The 20,897-nt window shown below is 34.9% G+C and overlaps 1 protein-coding gene across 2 annotated transcripts; it reads left to right on the forward strand.

Moving 5' to 3' along the window:
• The first annotated feature begins 188 nt into the window (after positions 1–188).
• LOC118268982 (uncharacterized) lies at positions 189–20,888 on the forward strand. Of its 2 annotated transcripts, XM_035583840.2 has the most exons (13): positions 189–305; positions 675–864; positions 14,895–15,055; positions 15,587–15,718; positions 16,392–16,571; positions 16,706–17,074; positions 17,167–18,013; positions 18,136–18,269; positions 18,561–18,719; positions 18,798–18,976; positions 19,063–19,195; positions 19,274–19,388; positions 19,514–20,888. In XM_035583840.2, the coding sequence occupies exons 1-13, from the start codon at positions 189–191 to the stop codon at positions 20,872–20,874; spliced, it is 4,077 nt and encodes a 1,358-aa protein (XP_035439733.2). In that variant the 3' UTR covers positions 20,875–20,888. The 2 variants fall into 2 exon arrangements, with proteins under 2 accessions (XP_035439733.2, XP_050554988.1); XM_050699031.1 differs by lacking the exons at positions 189–305; positions 17,167–18,013; positions 18,136–18,269 and having other exon boundaries at positions 708–864.
• The last annotated feature ends 9 nt before the right edge of the window (positions 20,889–20,897 follow it).

A 20,897-nucleotide genomic window follows, 5' to 3' on the forward strand; every position in this document is an offset into this window, starting at 1 on the left:
ATATCACTAAAATACAACTACAAACTTTAAACTAAGCTGAATTTCCACTCAAACATCTCGTAGCAAATTGCTACGCCGTAGCGCTACGAAGCGTAGCACGATAAGTAAAGTTGTTTACGTAAGTGCAGCGTTGTTGAATGTTTTACCAGGAGTTGTTGGAGAGCGACTACAACCGGCGTAAATACGTGATGTGCAGGGACGAGGCTGGCGTCGGCTTGCTGCATAAAGCCGTCTTCTACGACTACATGGACATCGCAGAGTATCTCGTTAAGAATTACCCGCAGCTGGTGCATCAGAAGGATTCTGTGAGTAGTTTTGGAAGCTTGGTAGTAATTTTTAAACGTTTTAGTACCTGTATAACTTTGGGAGTGTATGCACGTAGTTTTTGGTACCTATACGTGAGAGGATACCTTAGTATCCTGATGGAAGAAAATCTGTATTTTTTTAAAATAGTTAAATAGCAAAATGTTTTTCTAAACTCGAACTAGAAAGAAATACACGCGTAGCTCCTGTTAATTATCTGTTATTCCTTCCGATTCTTCTAAAAGACAGAGTAAAAGTGCCAACTATACCATTAGTCCCGTTATAAAAATAGCGTGTCGTAGGTAACGTGACAATCTCGCAATCTCAGTCTAGAACCGCTCCTAGTTGGTCTACGTCATACATTGTCACAGGAAGGTCGTACGCCTTTACACTACTCGGCGGTGAGTCGGGACTCTGCTTCGCTGGCCGCGCTGCTGGAGGGCGCGGGGGCGGCGCGGGGCGCGCGGGACGCGGCCGGCCGCACGCCCGCACATTACCGCGGACAAGCGCGCGAACTGCTCGCGCTACCCGACGCCATGGCGCGCGACAACAAGAACGCAGGTCAGTTGAGCATTTTGATTTTTTTTTTTTGGTTTTTTTTTTCTTTTTAGGTGCTTTGGAAGTAAGGGTGTTGATTGTTGTGATGGATTGTGAGGCTAAAGCTACGTTTTAGGTTTAAAGATTTTTTGGAAAAATGTTTTTAAAAATTTTTTTCCTAGTGGCATTTTGAACAAGCTTCAACTTTACTTGATAATTTTCAAAATAATAAGTTACAAATTGTTTTCTGCGTAAAAAAAAGTTTGACATATTCTTAACTACGTTGTAAGAAACGAATAACAAATAACCGAAGACTAAGCCCGAAGAATTAAGCCTTTCATTGCCAACAAAAATCTGTTAAAGGCTATTCCTCCACTAGTGTCGGATAACGTTGTCCGACATGGCGTCTAATGTGTTAAAAAACAAAATAAAATTGCAACTAAAATAATGCAAAAGAATTTATTTAAAAAAAAACAATTTTGTTTATATTCAAGCTCACCACTGAACTAACGCATGCATTTACATCGCCAGCCGTCGGCTGTTAATAAGGGTGTCATTTATAAAAGCTAAGGAAATTGTGTCAACCTTTAACTACTGAAAGAAAAACAAGGAATTATCACCACTATTAACCCTGTAATAGGGTTGATAGTCCTAAGTTGTGCCTATTAGGATAACGCTTTGGGTCATTGTCTCCAAGATTAATTCAAAAATAGAATAGCTGCTTGTTGTTAATTCTATCACATTACAACAACGATAGAAGGTCTTAATCAAAGTTATCTTTATATTACACGTAGTAGATATTTTGGCAAACATCCTCCTATATATTTACTTACCTATGTAATATTATGAGGGTATAAAATCTATTAGAGTTATACAACCTAGACCCTTAATCTAGAACTTTAAAAAACTCGTATCGGCACGTGTTTTATCCTTAAAGAGGTAGGCACAGTTGCACATACGACACGTAATGCCATTGTACAAATGTACACCGACATTTCACCATTTGTGTAAGTGCCATTTAATAGGGGGTAAGCTTGTTGTCATATACTGGTCACAATTCTAGACTTCGTGCTACTTGACATGATGTGACGTCACATCACGACAAGACGTGGACGCAATTTTAGAAGAACCAAAATCTTCTCAGTATTTGTAATTTTTCAGTTTACCTTAAAAAACATAGTGTTAATACCAATTTTAACATAGGTTCGGTAATGTAACTGAGTTTAGGTACACTCACTGCTGCCTGCAATCAGTTGTAAAAAAGAATTACCTAAGCTACACAAACCGCATCAATATGGAATCCACAAAAACAAAACCATTTGAAATAAAAACAAAAACGATAGTTTCCAAACAGCCTTCTAAGGGTGCTTTTCCACCAGAGATGTGCTATGTAGTTATGCTACGCAGATGTAATAGCTAAGCTGTGAAACTATGTGACCGTTTCCACTGATACTAAGCATCGATTATGTATTAGTATTATGTATCGATAGTAGGGAAGCCATCCAATCCACAACACGCATCTTTCCATATAAAAAACATAGCTTAGCTGAGTCCGTTTCCATCAGTGCTAAGCTATGTGTACCAAAGAATATAATTGGTGGAAGTCAAACGCATTCACAGCAACGTAGCATAGCACATCTCTGGTGGTGAAGCACCATAACACATATAGCAGTCAGAAATCACCTTTAAAGTTTCCAAGTCATTGTAAAAGAAGTTTCACATTGTATTTCACTGTTTGCACACGAAACTCGATGCAACTATCGAGAATTGAAGCACCCTGTATAAGTCACGAGCCCATAGGCAATGAACCTATTAGTCGTATGAAGTTTTAAATTTTTACGTTACGAATGATGAGCAAAGTCAAAGTTAAAGTCAAAGTCAAATCATTTATTCCAATTAAACCATAAATAAGCACTTTTGAAATGTCAACAAATAAAGAAATAAATAATAGTCTGTCACTCTGTCAGTCTGTCCGTCAGTGAAGCTAGGTGCTCGTTTCAGAGTGTAGCTTCGAATGGAGCATAAATATTGCAGGAATATGTGGTTAACTTTAATGACTTAATACATCCAATTGTGTCGTTTAAAATCGTTTTTTTTTTATGGACACAACTACTAAAAAAAAACTAGCTTTTGAAAAATACACTTATTTATGACATAGCCATTAAGTCTGTCCGAGCTTCAACCCCAATTATTATGAAAGGCAGGCAAAATTATCATGTTTGACATAAATATTATCACAGTTCATTGCTTTTTATAACATAGCATGTTTTTCAAATACTAATTTAATCCTATCTTGATAATAATAAATAATTTTAAGAAACAATTTCAACAAACCCTTTTACCCCCTACATGGGACTTATAACACATTAATGATGAAAAGTGATTGTACATTGTATATGTAATGTGCCTACCCCTTCGGAGATAAAAGGCGTGACGTTGCGTTGCGTAATTTCAACAAAAAACAAGTCTATTCGTAACGTAAAGAGTAAATAAAAAAATCATACATCTCTTACCGCCGTACTCAGAGTCATTTAATAGTTACTTAACCCAGTCCTTAGCGATTGTTATCGGAACAAAATCGTTACTAAGGAATTGTTTAAGTAATCATTAAGTATCTCTAGCATACAGCAGCTAATATGCCAAGTGTTCAAAAGTTATGCATTACATTGTATTCTAGACGATTGTAAGAAAATATACCCAAGCGCGTTTACAAAATACAGTAGCAAATTTCCTTTGACAATTACAAATTGTGCGCCTTGACACATCGCTAATGAGAAGTTGAACTATTTTGTCGTTCTTTGATGAATAACTCATTCGAGTATAGTCGTTAGAAAAGTTATTATACAACTACTACTTAACTTAGGATACTCTCTTCCTAGCTAAACTGCGGCTCCGGCTCGAAAATCAGGAGTAGGAACGAGGTGGTTTTTAGTCAGTAAGAGTCTGATACTCCTTCTGGCCTCGCGAAAGAAGTCATTGGATGATTTTCTCCCCTTAAAAAAGCGACTGTTTCACCACCTTCATAAACATAATATATGCCCGATAAACTTATGTTACAGATAGTGCATACAAATAACGTTCTTAATTAAAGTATATATGATACATAGCGGCCATCCAGACATTGTGAAACAAGTCCTTATAATATGGAAGATGTATTAAACTGTACGCTAATTATAATAATTGAATCTTATCCAAAATTCTTACAAAACTTTAACATTACAGCTCATTTACTAATAGGACCATGAGACCATATGACAATTAATTACTTATTTCACAAATTATCTCATGTGTAGTCTATAGTCTATCAGTCGTCGCTAAACACCGATTTTGAAGTCCCAATCTGTTATTTTTGTAGTAATAATTATTATTGTGGTTAATTGTAGTGTGTAACATAGGTACCTACTATAAAAATATATTAGACTTCTTGTAAAAAAAGAATATGACAACGGCACGACCACGAGTCTGTGAAGATCGAACATAAAACGAATTAAAAAAAAATCTCAATCTTCTTTCAAATTCTAGAACAACATACAAATTCAAATACCCTTTTAAAAAAATAAAAACAAATAATAAAAATAAAGAGTTGAACACCGAACGTCCACCGCACTGACAGATTGTATCATATCGATTACATTTTCCCATAAAACATGCAGCCTGGCCGGTGACACAGCTCCACACGACAACAATTACTGGCACATCAAACAAAAATACTGGCCATATAAAGAAAAAAAAAAATTCTATTTGAAATTCGAACATGAATATAATGCAAAGAATTTAGTTAGCATGTGATGTGGTATGCAATATGCATGCAAGTTCGTTGCTTACTTTAAATTGTTTATATCACGGAAAACTAAAAGTTAGGTCTTAGGTCATTTTAAAAGGAATTAATGTTTGATTGTAGTGTCGACCATAATGAAAAAAGATAATAATTCTGGTCAGAAATCTGGTTAAGATAGCATTGAAATGTCTTGTAATTTTCTTTATTATATCATTGAAATGTAATTTACTTATTATCTTGGAATTCATTGAAACAACGATCTACTAGACGGTAAACTAAATAATTTACAGCAACTATTAATTGATTTATTTCTAAAATCATCCAATGACTTCTTGGGCGAGGCGAGAGGGAGTGACTCTTACTGACTAAAAACCACCCTGTTCCTACTTCTGCCCTTCGAGCCGGATCCCTGGTAAATAAGAAAACCTAGCCCTCCTTCGAATAGCACTAAAACCAATTCACTAAAGTACAGAGGAAAATTCAATCTTAAGATTATATAATTTTAAGATCGTCTTTACGTTAACAACAAAAAGCCTCGTTCAAGCCTAATCACTTTATCTCTAAAAGCTCTCTGTAAATTGTTACAACAAATTATTGAATGTGTCACAAGCTACGCGTAAAATTAGATTGACCTAGATTCTAAGCTGTATTTCTAGACTTAGGGATGAGGACATTAGGTACAGACCTATTTCAGTACTTTAGGGTACCTAAAGTTATTTGGGGCGTAAATGGGGCGCTGGGATTAAGGTTAAGGGAACTCTTTACGTCAAAGTGTAGGATTTAATATGTAATAAAAGTTCGTCTGTCGCTCTTTCAACGAGTTTAGTAGCTCTAGTCATCAATCATTCGCTTAATCTTGTTAATGCAGAATGGAGCTTCGTTGTTGAAATAAATGTTTTTAAACAAACATTAAATATTTTAAAGTAAGAACATTTTAAAATTATATAAACTCCTGCAGTACCGTTACCGAGTCAACTTGGATGGTAAGCAATCGCCGCCGCCGAAGGACACCCGGAACACCAGAGGCGTTACAAGTTTGTTGCTGGCCTTTTGGGGTTAGAAAAGTGGGGATTTGGGGATTGGATAAATTGGAAGGGGGATAATTGACTCACTCACACAACAAAACACAACGCAAGCGTCACGTCGCTTTTCTGTGAGGCCATTTGTGTCAAAGCATGCCTCTCCCACACTTATACCATCCATCTATCATCACTGCATTTGTTCCTTAAATAAAAACATTCCCAATTTAAACGTAGTTATAATATAAGCGTTAATAATACCCCTATTCGTATACTATCATACGAACATATGTACATTTAAAATGTGCAGACTAATAAATTATTTTCAACCTTAGCACATATAAAATAGGTACGAGTTATTAGATTGGTTACCTACCTACTATTCGTGTTGTGCCCTCTACAACTACATAGATAAGTATTTCACCACTGAAGTACTGTCGGACGTAGCAGACATATTTATGGTAGTCAAATTTAAAAAACCCTACAATTTATGGTCTTGAAATTGCATTAATTTATTTTTTGGATTATACCTTGTGTTACATAATACATAATAAAAACCATGTTCAGGCACGTTTTAGCTATGATTTATATCCAACTATAAATCAAATGATTAAAATTTTAAATGGTTTATACAATACAGAGTTTGCGCATTTTATATAGACTGGGCAACCGGCTGCTGTTTAACGTATAGCGGGTCCGATTCCCGTACGGAACAACTCTTTGTTTGATCCACAAATAGTTGTTTCAGATTTGAGTATCATGTGCATGTTAACTTGTATGTTTGTAAACGCACCCACGCCACAGGGGCAAATCCTAGTGTGCGGCAACTTTTTCATACAAAAAAATATACAAAGCTGATGTTCAACCCAATCTAATAAAAACTTAAACAAAATATATAGGAGATCAGACATTAGTAAGGATTTGTTTCACAATGTCTGATTAGCCGTTATGTATCAAATAGCTTTGAATTAAGAACGTAATTTGTATGAACTATTTGTCACATAAGTTTATCAGGCACCAATAATTATGAAGGTGGTGAAACAGGCGCTTAGTCTGTTCGTGTTGAACCGTAAGATTTCAGCTGAACAAATCTGCATTTCTAAGTAGTTTATTTACTGTATCCATAATTTATCAGTTTGGCAGTCCCTGGACGAATAAATTAATTTAAATATACAAAACAAGTACCTAAAACTTTTAAATGAATTGAAACTTTCATCAGTAGTATTAAAACCTAATTTTGATTACAAGTTATTGATTACTAGAGTTCTGAAAATGTAAAGTATGTACGTTTGTTTCATACACCATACATGAACATGCACTTAAATGTTTTATAAGACTCGTATAAGTACACTACGATACAATACATATTATATTGTACCATTATTTTTAAACGTTACACCACACTATGATTTTATTCTCTGTCGTAAAGAAGTAATAAACTTACAAGTTGCCATACACATGACATCCAGACCCGAAACAACAAGTGTGGATCACACAATCATCAATGTGTGATCCACACAAAGAGTTGCTCCGTGTCGGAATCGAACCCGCCACACGTTACGCGGCCGGTTGCCTAACCACCGCAAAACGGAACATTACTATTTTGAGTAAATTCGTAAGTAATACGGGAAATTTACCGCCATCAATAAATATTTCACATATTCCATTCCATTAAACCGAAATGTGATAATTATAGCAACTCACAGCACACATCGATAATGCTTGCATGACATCTCTGGCACGACACTGTCTGTCATCGGCTTGTCCATTCCGATATTACAGGCGTTCATACATTAATTTCATTAACGTGAGGCTCGGCTACAGGGGTGTTGCGTGGTCATGAATATTTATTTTTATGGAAGCCTTTCTACTCTGGCACACCCCTTTTTACATAAGTAGTTTAGTGTTGTATTTATAACTCCCAAAAACGATTGGTCATTCTGCCCTGTAAGCTATCCACGAAGGTCATCGATTCACTATGTATTACAGTTTACAGTTACAGTGCAGTACTGACGTAACCGTTTTTTATTACTTACGAAAGAAAATGTTCGTTTTCCGCCGTTAAATTAATAAAATTACACATTTCGTATTCATGAAAGTCTAAAGGAAATTGCGGGCGATATACGTTGAAATTAGAAGGAATAAAATTCAGAACAAAACAATAAAAATTAATTCTTTATAGACTTTTTATTATACTTACTGTGTTCCTAGACATCATCAACATTGGAGTAGGCAAGCACAATCGACGGAATAGGAATTAGTTAATGATTTTAAACTTGATGTGACCGGTTTCGATTCCTATGCCGGGCAAAAAATTACTTATTTTTTCGGTTTTTAGAAAGTTTCTCAGTAGCACGGAGTCTGGATATGCCCAGTATATGGCAATAGGCTCACCCGTTATTACATGAGACTTTTAACTCAAAATTAAATGGTGAAAAGTGAGTATAGAAACTTATGTAACAGATAGTTCAAATATATAAAAATAACATACAAATTATGTTGTCTATTCAAATACATCTGGTATATAGCGGCTATCCAGACATTGTAAAAGGGGGCCCCTAAATATATCAAACCAAACACAAAACACAACACTCTCGACAACTTAATAACGTGCTAGGAACTTGAAGAATTTCATAATTAATAACAATAATAGCATTATGCGTACAATCTACTTTGTTTTAGGACTGTTTCGTTGTTCGCTCGAACTATAATCTTGGTCGGAATGGTCTTGCACGCAAACTTGTTGCTCGCCAATTTCGACGCTTCATATTATTTTGTACGTAATAAAAGCTGACACGTTTCGTGTTGTACGCGGATTGGAACAAGAGGTTTTCGGTCATAAATTATTAGTATAGCTCTTTTATTTTAGTTTCGTTTAGTTTATGGATTGTTGAGTGGGTTTGATAAGAGTGTAAGCGACAGTGCTTGTATATTAAAATAAGCGGAAAGTGTGTCTTCTCAGTAGTGTATGTCGTGTAGTGGGTACCCTTCCATATGAGACTGCCATAAATACTGCAGTTGCCAGTCTCAGTTGCTTAACTACTTATGAGAGAGAAAGAGTAAAAAATATTTTGACTAAAACGCAATCAAATTGTTTGAGATCCATTGAATTGTTCTACATATACCTATAGGTAACTTTCTGTGTAGTGTTGCTTACTCATACTTAACTACATTGTCCCTGTAATAAAGTACAAAAATCGATTGCAGTCATATTGACATTTCAAATTATTTAGAAAACGTTTTATTATTATTTGAGTCATGTCATTACTAACTTCCTTTTTAAACTAGGTGGCCTTGATCAAGTTTAGTGCACGAAGTTGACTGCATGGGTTCCTAGATATAATTCCCACGGCGTTCGACTTTCAAATTCAAATTAAAAAACTATTTTTTTCCATATTTTTTTTTTTACTTTTGGTGTACTTGTCGAAGTAAATGATCCATGAGGTTGGATTTTCTCAACACATGGTGTAGGTATAAATCACCGATTTGCAATTTACTTTGCATACCACGTTACATTTTAACTCATTTTAGATAATCCGATTTTGAGAAAGATTCGTGATAGCACAAGTTTAAACTGTAGTGGATTTCGGTTGCTATTAAATATGCAAAACCCTGTAATTATTGTAAAAAATATGAACAAAAAAAACTTAACCTGTGGAAGCTATGTAGACGTACTAGACAGTCCTTGTACAGTGAATAAAATTTTACACCTTATATTATATCAAATTTCACGATAAACAATGAAAAAGCCTTGCTGGGAACCAACAATAATCTAACATATTATAATTCCATAACTCAATAAACCTAAAATTCAACCTCATTGGAAACTTACATACGAACGAAGTATACAAAAGAATATATACGAGTACCAAGCCGATGATTGTCCCACATTGAAAGGAATGGGGGGGTGAAGGGCACAGGTGTATGTGATCGATCGATGCCAAGTCATTAAACATTAAAACCTATCTGTCTGACTTTCAGTCTACCTGAATAATAGAACACATTGTCCTTGACACTTCAGGTCGACATACATGTAACTAGCCTTCAATATTTATTTAGATTCCTACTTTAAAGACTAGACTTTTTTGTTTTGGACAATGCAGTGGGTTGTTTAAAAGGTATATTGACTTGCCTTATTTAAACAACAGTTTTTAAAGTTAATTAAGTAGCTTTATGTTATTAGTAAGAATCTATGAATGCCTAAGTTTAAAGATTCATTAAACAAATAAGTCAATTGTTTAAGTGTAAAGTTATTTTAAAGTGTCTTGTTTACACTTATTAAAAGGTTATTTTTTTATTCATCATCATCATCAACAGCTTAATAATAGCTAAAGCACAGAATAATTAGTATAAGTAAAGCCTCTCTTCAAACGGACATTTACGCTTGCTTACTGCGGGTTGGTAATTTGAAACTTACACTAAGCCCAGGTTTCCTCACGATATTTTCTTTCACCGTTTTTTAGTGGTGTCTACATAATAGTTTTTTACTACAAACATTAATATCTACATATTGTGTTACAATGCTTAAAAAGTTTATATTTCTAAATTATACTTTATGTTTTTGGTTCTAATAAAAAGTGCTTTGTAACCTAAAAACAAACAAGCTTTGTAGCTTTTTCAGAACTAACAAGAAGTTAAAGTCCGCTTCAAAAAGCATGACGGTATCTTACATAGAAAAAACAAAATACATAAATTAACGCTTTTGTAAATTAGGTCATATTTCTGAGTAACACACGACAATAGAATAGGTCATGTGTGTATTTGTATTTGTATGTACACATTTTCCATAGAACCCATATTGATTTTATCGAAATAGTCTACCCATCTATCTACACACCATTGTTCCACGTCAGCGATGATGTTTAAATATTACATACTTACATAGGTACTTTATTATCAGAAATACATTAACGTAAGTACATAAAATAAAATAATTAAGTAAATGGAACAATATGTATTTGTCACTTTGATGAAAAATTTCGTAAATAAAGTTGTTTTTCAAATTGCCCTTTTTACTTTACACTCTACCTATGATCAAGTTATTATTTTATTGTTAAGATTTTTGTAAATAATTTGACGTTTTTGGGTAGCTAATAAATAAATAAAGATTTTATAATAGTCTGTACGCTTAGTGTTATATATATTTTTTTTAATAAATCCTGTTTTCTATTGACCAAATTAGTTACCCAAAACAAAATTTGATCATTTTAAAACGAAAGATATTTCTGTCAGTATCAGAATTAATAAATGCTTATTGATGTATTGGCAACTAATAAAAACTAAAACCACTTAAATCAAACCAGTAGCTATTACCACACTATTACTTTTTTTTTTAGTGTTTTTCTTCTTGATGTTTTTGTAGTTCGGGAGTTTTTGACCAAAACCAAAAATGTTGAATATATCAGAACTAGCCACTTTCGGACCAGACACCTAGTAATATAGGAATAGGGCTAATATTGTAGGAAATGAGTTGTATTATCACCTACCGAGACGAATACGTCGAATTACAAGTCACTCTGTAAAAATATTTGGTAGAAATTGGACGCAAAATAGCGTTCGCAACTCACATAAATTATATCAAACACTGTACAATATACAGCCTGATTTTTTTATCACCAGCCAAACCTTTTCTGAGAGTTAGGCATATCATTCAAACATTCCATTTCTAAATAAAAAACAACTTTTTACAAAGAACAAAATCTGTTAAAAAGGTGATAATAACTTTTATTTCGGAGGTCGGTGTTAAATAAGAAACATACAATAATGAGAAACATCGACTTTTGAACTCAATCAAAGGCAATTTTATCCTTTTAATGTTTTTTTAACCGTCTTTCTTCAATGAAGTCGGTAATTCTTTTTTTTTTGGAAAACGTTTTTTTTTTATTTAAAAATGGAATGTTTGAATGATACCTAACTCTCATAAAAATTTGCTGGTGAAAAAAAAACAGGCTGTATACCTAAAACAAAGCAAACTCAGAATCTCAGGCATGGCCGCATAGATTTATCGCATTCGAACACTAGACCAAAAAAAAAAGAGATATTTACGTAACTTTTAATTGGTTTTCTTTGTAGCAAACTAGAATGTTTTGTCGGTATTGGTGTTTGCTACCATCCAATCAGCATTCGGTAGATTTCACTCTGATTGGCACGTGCCTCGTTAATCGTTCTATAAAACTTTATTATTTGTTCAAATAGCCAATCATTGTGTTTCCATGTGGGCTTGATCACTGTTATTTTCTGATAACAATCAAATGTAAATTAAACTTAAAGATTGAAGAAAATATATGGAAAGTATGAAAGAGAAAAAAGTGCCGTTTTATTTCGTTACATACTTACATAAAAATGTAGCGTTTATAATTATAAGTATAGGAAAACCTGATAAAATGCTTATTCCCTTGTTCAAATTAAATTGGAATACTGTAATTAAATGGATTATTAAAGGCCAGTCTGGCATTTCAATTGCTGTAATTATCTAATTTAATATTCATGTTACAAAATGTGGCCTTAGTTTTATACAAGTATACTTAATATTCAATAAATAAAAGTTTTAAGAATTAGGTATAGTTTCCAAGGACTCCGAGTCTTTTAGGAAGCAACTGTTAGATTTTCTATTTGAAACATTCTTTAAATAATACACAGTACCCTTAGAACAAGTTTGCTTTACATATAAAGTAATCGTAATGACAGCGCGTTCGGCGCTCTGATTGGTTGGATTATTCGAACCGGCCAATCAGAGCACCGAATGCGCTCCCATTTCGATTACTTTAAAGGTAAAACAAACTCATACTAAAGCTACAGTATAAATTGAAGTTTAAAACTACCAGCAAAAAGTCCATTTCTCCTGAATTATGTCACAGTCACTAACAAACGTTTGACCTCTGCCCACCCTTTCGATCAACGCTATCCAAAAACCTAATTTACTATCGGACGTACTGACTCAACTTTATCGCGGCTTTAGACATTATGTATATCGTGAACCGACCCAAACCCAGTAGCCGTTTACAAAAGTTAATGAATTCCGTCTATTCAAAAAAAAAGGGAAGCATTTTTCACTATTTTTCTTGTGAATGGCGATCACCTTGAACTTTTCCATCGATTGCAATTCTAAGTATACCTAAGTAGTTCATATTGACGGTTCCTTTCAACTGGCGTGTCGGTAACGCTATATGCCTTATCTTACATGCTACTTCTAGGCTATGACATGTAATACATACGAGTAAATATAGGTTTGATATTACATGGTGGTTTAATGGTGCAGTTTTACATAGGTACTGGCTGACGTAGACGATTAAAAACATATGCTGTTTGTTTGAAATGGTTTTATAAGAAGTAGCATTTCTATTTGGATAATAGTTATTGAAGGACTAGTATTGTTCGTAGTAGTAGTTTGTGATTACTCAAGCTTTACTGGAAACATTCGAATTGAGCTCGATCGCGGTCTGCCATGTCACCAATTGATCTCAACCAATGACGGGCGACAATGTGATCGCTCACTTTTAATGTTTCGAATTGACAACGATGACATAAAAAAAACTAGACTTAACAGCACCTATGTCCTGAAATATCAAAGAACTGCCCGTCGTATACAAAGTGAAAAATATTTATGAAAGAAAATGCATGAATTCTCCTGACCCAATATACAATATTAGATTGCTGCGTCATCGACATTACTAATGGCTGCCACGTGCCTAATTACACATAGAGGAATACGAGTAATTGTACAATTATCTATACTTATATACATCTTTAATAAAAATAAATAAATTTAAAAAATTAAAAAATTGGCACTGCTTAAAAAACACTTTAAATAAAAACTGAAGTGTTCAAAAAACAAGCTTAGTCTAAAAGTTAGATAGCAATGGTATTTACCACAAAGATTAAATAATTTCATAATCAATAGACAAAAAATAATAATCTTATGCGAAACATAATGTGAGTGCAACAGTCGGGACCCATATTAAATGATTTTAGTCTAGTTTATTTAATGGGTCCCGACTGTTACACTCAATTATGTTTATCTAAGATTAATATTTTTTGTGGTATTGATTATGACAATTATTTAATTTTGTGGTAATAGCATTGCTATCTACACTTTTAGACTAAGCTTGTTTTTTACACTTCAGTTTTTATTTAAAGTGTTTTTTAAGCAGTCGGGTTTTTTAATTTTTTAAATTTATTTATTTTTATTTAACACTTTTTAGTTAGTTATAATACGGCTATGTGTTTTCTTTAAGATAATAAAAAGTAACACACGTCGATCCAGTTATTTTAGATTGATTGCGTAACACAAAGAGAGTAAAGGAATTAGATAATAGTATTAATCCTTATCCTTTTAAATAGTCTATTAATTTTCTACATTAAATGAAGATAAAATTTGCTCTTTACACTGTTTCAAAATTTCTACTAGTTTTAGACAAAAAACGGTCTTTACAGTTGACGCGTCGCATGGGCTATAGGTAAACGACTATGTAGATAGATTCCTTATTTAACGTTCAGCAAAGCGAGGGCGGGTCGCTAGTCCTTTATTTATAAATAAATTCATTGTAATGTAATTTACTTAAGAGTACTTTTATTATCACTTTTCACTTTTAAGTTCAGACACCATAGTCAATCGCGTCGTGTAGTACTTATACGAGTATTTATTTTGGATAATAAAGAACATAATTGCACATAGAATTTTTTTCTATATGTCAGTGATATACTCATAATGGACATCCTCATGATCAGCTCTTTAATTTCTACCCATATTGTAGCAAATATTCTCACTAAAAAAACCGTGCTCGAGCTTTTTTTTTTTACTCCTATCTAGGGCGCCTCACGGCCGCCATGTTGGCTTTTGTTTTACGTCACATATCTAAGAACACTTGGGTAATTAAGACGAATCCAACGATACCCTGATTGTCGAAATCCATCAAGCCGTTTCGAAGAAATGAGGTAATAAAGAATATTAGGCTCATACATACAAGATACGCCGAAAAACATAACCCTTCCTTGGCAGTCGGGTAAAAATATGTATTAACAGAAAGATAAAATTAATCACACTATGCATTGTGACTTATAACCATTATCTGAGTTGGTTATTATAATAAGTAGGTATTAAAAATATTATAAACCAAGAATGAATGCAAGGGTATGTCTCAAATTGTTCCAGCTTAATTCGCTACTTACCAAATTCCATTCGTTCTCATAAGAAAATAAATCGAGCAAGATTATAAAAATACAAACAATTTCACATGTTTCTTTCCATTCTTCCACAGGTCTGGTGATTAAGCGACACAACATAAGGATATGGTGCCATGACTGTGACATGGCGCGTCTGCAGCGCGTGGTCTGGGAGGGGCACGGCTCGCGACTGCTCAGCGAGGTCTCCAACCAGCCAGTCGTGAAGAAGTTTCTCGAAGCTGTTCCTTATATCATGGTAAGCGTATGTTTAACTTACGTCTAACCGACGTACTCAGTCATTTAATGGCTACTTAACCCAGGAATAGTTTAAGTAATCATTAAATGTCTCAGATGTTTGAGGATCATTGAATGTCTAAGGCAGTGAGTTACTCTAAGTATTAATTTCTCTATAGTTAATTATTATATTATCGATTTACTCATGTAACTCTTTGACGAGGAACTCGACTAGTTTCAAGCCATGCTTGAGACTCATATTCATGAGCAGCATTCCGCGACACACGACGCGGCGATTGTTGAGCTGCTACTGGTCTATTCTGGTATTATCTTTGAAGTTAATTGTTTCCAAATGCCCCTCCATTCTTAATTTCATTTAATATGAGACATTTATGAAAATGAAATTATACAACATCTGAAATCGCAAAACTAATCATAGCTTAAACGGGCGCACGCTAAAATGAACTTAAAGCTTAGTATCTACAAGGACCATATTACCATACAACACCTTAAGCAACTAGGTATTTTAAAGCAATAAATTTTTAATTTCCAGAATACCATCAGGGACATTCACCAAGCTGTGGTACAGAATGATCTGGAAGGTCTGATGAAGCATGCTGGCGATCCTGTTCCCCCACAAGCCCTATCAAGTAGGGATGCGAACAATATGACTGTCATGCATAAGGTACACATTATATAATCCAAATAAAATATGTCTGTATGAACGCAGCAAACTCAAAAACTCCTGGACGAATTTTTGTACGATTTTCACTAGTAGATAGTATGATTTCTGAGGAAGGTTTTAGTACATAATTTATTATCATTTTTATGTGAAAAAACGTACGGAAAGCTTACTTACGTAGGTACTAATTATAATAACCTAGGACCTAGGTAGGTTAAATAACTAATACTATAATAACAGGCAATTATGTCTGTTACTATAACCTTGTAGAAGCTGTCTTCTTTGCCAGCTGTTGGTTTAACGACAGCTTATAGATATTGATTGGAAGTAAATCAATAAATAAGTAATTGTGGATAAAAGAAAGTGGACAGGTGAAGTCACTTTTACCTTGATATGAGTAGTCAGAAATACTTTTTATCGTTTGTTAATTTCTTACTTCTGTGAATAATACAGAAGGTGGATAATATTAACTATAGTTTCAAATTAGATTTTCTGACCCAAAACATGAATGTCACGTAATCATCAATTAAATAATTAAGTAAATAGTTAAACCTGTTTCAATTTATTTACCAAATTCATTTATTAATGTTGTACGCCAAATAGAACTTGTAAAAGTATTACTCTTAAAACTGTGTGAGTGATTAATTTAAAAACAACTAACGAACCTGATAAACAGGCGGCAGGTTTAGGCCACGGCGGTATCTTGAAGTACATTGCTGAAAGGTATCCACAAGGTATAAACGATGTAGACAATGATGGCCGCACACCACTACACTACGCTGCAGCCATGCGAGACGACCAGCATACATACAACACACTAGTCAGTCTTGGGGCTGATGAAAGTGTCGTCGACAACGTAAGTATTGATAACAAAAACCTACGTACTTACACTTCAATGACACTGCATGCTCAAATCTATTGGGCCAGTTTCACTACAATCTAATACTTTATTTAATCGTCACTACTTATAACTCATTTTCTGATTTCTAGAAAAATAAAACACCAGGCTATTACATAAATAGGCCCCAGGAAATTGATAAAAATATTTTCAAAACACTGCCTGATGCGCCCAGAACTCCATCAAGTGCCTACCCAAGTTCTTGGGACTGGAAGTTACTGGACACTGAGGTCATAGCTGAACTAAATAAAAAATCTAGGAGGAAGAACCACAAAGCGTCCAATGAAAACATTTCGTCAAATACTAACACTAACACAATTTCTGAGAGTACAGACAATCGTATTGGTGGGATGAAGGGCAGTAGCACGCATGAACTCATTAATAATTTGCCTGAACTAGATGATGCAAAGCAAACGAAAGATGATATTGAGAATCACATTGCAAATGTAGAAAGTAACAAGGTGAGCATTGCATGTCACATATCACGGAATGTTGTTAAGTTGCGTCGCTTTTTTATGAACATCTGCATGAATTTTTATTTTATGCATTTTAGGAATCAGAAGTAGGGGAAGAAAATCATGAACAAGAAGAACAAGAAACTGAACCAAATGCAGAAGAAGAAACTGAAGAACAACAAGAACATGCAAGTGATGCCGAAGAAGCAGTAGAACACGCTGAGGAACATGCTGAGGAACATACTGAGGAATCAAAAGAACCTGACGAAGTAGCAGAAAATACAGCTAACGAGTCAACTGATCACGTAAACGAACCAGCCGATGATGAGAAATCTAATGAACATATTGAAGAAACTCCAGCAGATAGTGATCAAGTTGCTGAAAATAATGAACATAGTCATGAAAATTTAAACGAAGAAAAGAAAGAACCTGAGGCAGCAACAGAAGAAACTGGAGAAGTTGTAACTGAAACCAACACAGAAAATGATAATGAGGAGAAAGTCGAAAATGAGGAGACCGAACACACTAAAGACAATGATCATGAGCACGAACATAAAACTGACGATGACGGTGCAGAACAAAAGTCTGACGATAAAGAACCAGATGAAGACTCACATCCTGAGACGCATGATCAACCAAAAGAAGAAACTCAGAATAATGAATCGCATACTAATGAACATGAAAATGATAATCATAGAGCGGAATCTGCAAAACATATTTCTCCACATAAGGAAGGGAATAAAGATAACGAATCCAATCATGATGACAATGAAAGCAATGCAGATGCAGAGGATTTCGGTGCTGCTTCAAACGAAGGTAATACCAATGGTGAACACACAGAAGATGATGATGATGTTCAAGTGCAAGGAGAAACACAGTCTGAATATAGTGATTCGAATCTTAAGAGCACAGCAGAACTGCCTCACTTGGGAAGTGCCAAGAGAGGTAAACCCGAAATCTCTTCTGGCACTATACACGAAACAATCAAAACATAGTCCTCGTAATTTTAATCAATTATAAGGGGGTCCCTGACAAGTTCAATATTTTTGATTATTTTGCTAATTAAGGAAACGTGACCGACGGCCGAAGCACACAGGAAAGTCTTATAGAAGGTGTAGTGAATGGTGAAGCTGAGATGGACTCACAGGATGCAAGTATGACGCAGAGAGATGGATCAGTGCACGGAGAAGTTCTCGTAGTTGTGAGTATATTATTAACTTGTACCATCAAGTAAGACAATCGACCGACTAAAGAAGGTAATAAGTAAATTGATTAGTTGATTGTGGTGTTTATTAGACTAGAAGCATCATTGTAGCACTGTGTATTCTCACAGACACCTCGTAACACCACTGTCATGAATTGATTTGCCGGCTTCTTAGATATTTGTACTTTCTCAAGTAATTCTATTAGTCAGCGATTGTAGTTTCTAACACCGCCACAGGACAACGGATATTTTTCTACGCTACTAATATTACTTTTTGTAATTTCGCAGGACAATGAAATAGATCCAGAAGTAACTGATTTAATTAACAATGCAAACATGGAAATGTTAGCCACATTAGTCTTAAACGGGGAAGGATCTAGGCTTATAGGAAGGCATTCTAGAAACTCTGAACTGCAAGCGTTCCTTGATAATGTACCAACTTACATGGTAAAGTTTGGTTTCAAAAACGTAACGTTTACATTACTTAACATAAGAAAAGGATTCATTAATATTATTAAATTTCAGCAAAAAATAAATAAAGTTCACGTAGCAGCTAGAGAAGGCAATATAAGAGATCTGCAAGCAGCTCTGGACAGACGAAAATTTGCAATAGCTCGCGATCCAATATCACCCAATGGAGCAACCCCATTACATGTGGCAACTATATTCGGGAAAACCAACATTATCAAATATTTGGGCGGCAGGTTTGCAGAAATAGCACTCTAAATTATTTCATAGGGAAAGTTTAAAATCATCAACGACGTGTTGACCTTACTAATATATTTTTCAGATTTCCTGAAACCCTGTCTGCGGTAGACTTTGAAGGAAGAACAGCCTTACATTATGCAGCCGTCCTACCAGATAATGGACACTACTACAATCTACTTCAACAACTAGGTGCCAACTCGAAAGATTTAGATGATGTAAGGAAAATGTTCATACATGACATTATTTATAATATTTGTTGTACACAAGATACTCAAAGACGATTTGTTTTGTAGAGCGGAAAATCAGCTGAAGAATATCAAAAAAATCCAACTCTGTTACCTTTTCATCAAATGTTAGCAGATTATGGCATAAGTGAAGACGCAGCACAAGAAATGTTCTCAGATAAAGGTATGTAAATATATAGGGTGGAGGTCGCTTCTGCAAGTGAAAAACGCACTACAAATGAAGAATTTCACTTAGCATTATTTGTTGTAATAATAAAATGTTGCTTGTTCTAACTTGACAATGTCTAGTGCCCGAGGATCAAGTCTCAGCCCGTCGAGCTCTGGATACACCTGAAGCTTTGGACACCTTGGAACGATGTTACCACCTGTTAGCATCTGCAAGACCAGCTCGCACACCGTTATCTGCATCGTCCAACAGAGCTACACCACCACTCGTACTTGCACGGTTCCTAAAAAAGCCAATTTTCGATGTAATAAAATATAGAATTACAAAATTAGACCACGATCTCTTCGATGTCATCTGGCCTGCTGTCAAAAAACTCCCAGATAGCAGAAATATAATTCAAACTGTTGAAGAAGACTTTCCCGGAGGAGTCACAGCCCCTGATTATTATGTGTATGACGTATTCAATGAATTTTTGATACCACTTGTGAAAGATCTTCATAATATTAATGTTAATTCTGAATTGCCAACACACCCCACATCAAACTTTATGGGTACCTCATCAGCCAAACTATCTGCTGAGCCTCTAGTGGAAATAAATATTGACCCCAACGACGAATTTGTGCTATCTGGAGTAATAGAATGTTCGCGCAATTTGGAAGGATTTGAACTTCCATTGAATTTGAAAGTGGGTAAATTGGAAACAATAGAAAGGATTGTAACCACACTCTTGATGAAAGACGAATTTTCGAAGTTTAGCGAATTTTCTAACCCTGAATCCGACCAAAAAGGTGGTACATACTACACGTTGAATGAAGTTTTAGAAAAACCGTCAGAGATATGTGCCACATTAGCGTCTTGTGGTCTCCTGATAGCTCTTTGCGATAGAGATGAGATTGATGACTGTGCGAGGTTACATGGCAAGCACTGGCCTTACGGTCGTGGCGTATTCGTCACTGATGACAAAACCGTGGCCGTGTGGATAAACGTCCATGATCATATTCGTGTACTTGTGTCCTCAACACAAGACTCGCCGGGAGAAATCGGCTTGCCTTTCAGCAAACTTTCTTACATTATGACTTATCTTCATGAGAAGCTAGATTTCACATGGGATACAAAGTTGGGATATCTCTCTGCGAGGCCGACGTTCCTGGGAGTAGGCATTCGGTTTAGCCTAATTGTCAATTTTCCGGGACTATCAAAGGATCCAGATAATATGAAACATCTTTGTGCCATGAGAGGGTTGCAGTACCGAGAAACATTAAGTCCTGATATTGCTAGAATAAGCAACTATCAGTGTTTAGGAGTTACTGAGACAAGTTGCTTCAACGATTTTGCTACGGCTACATCAAATTTACTACACCTGGAAAAAGATTTATCAATGCAAAATTCAGCACACATTGCAACGATGTTAACAAATATTTTCCGTAAAAAACGAAATAGTATAACTAGTCACGATAGCCCAGAGAAGAGGGAAAAATATTAGATGTAACATAATGTACAAATTAC

This window comes from Spodoptera frugiperda, chromosome 2, assembly GCF_023101765.2.
Source record: "Spodoptera frugiperda isolate SF20-4 chromosome 2, AGI-APGP_CSIRO_Sfru_2.0, whole genome shotgun sequence".
Taxonomy (NCBI): domain Eukaryota; kingdom Metazoa; phylum Arthropoda; class Insecta; order Lepidoptera; family Noctuidae; genus Spodoptera; species Spodoptera frugiperda.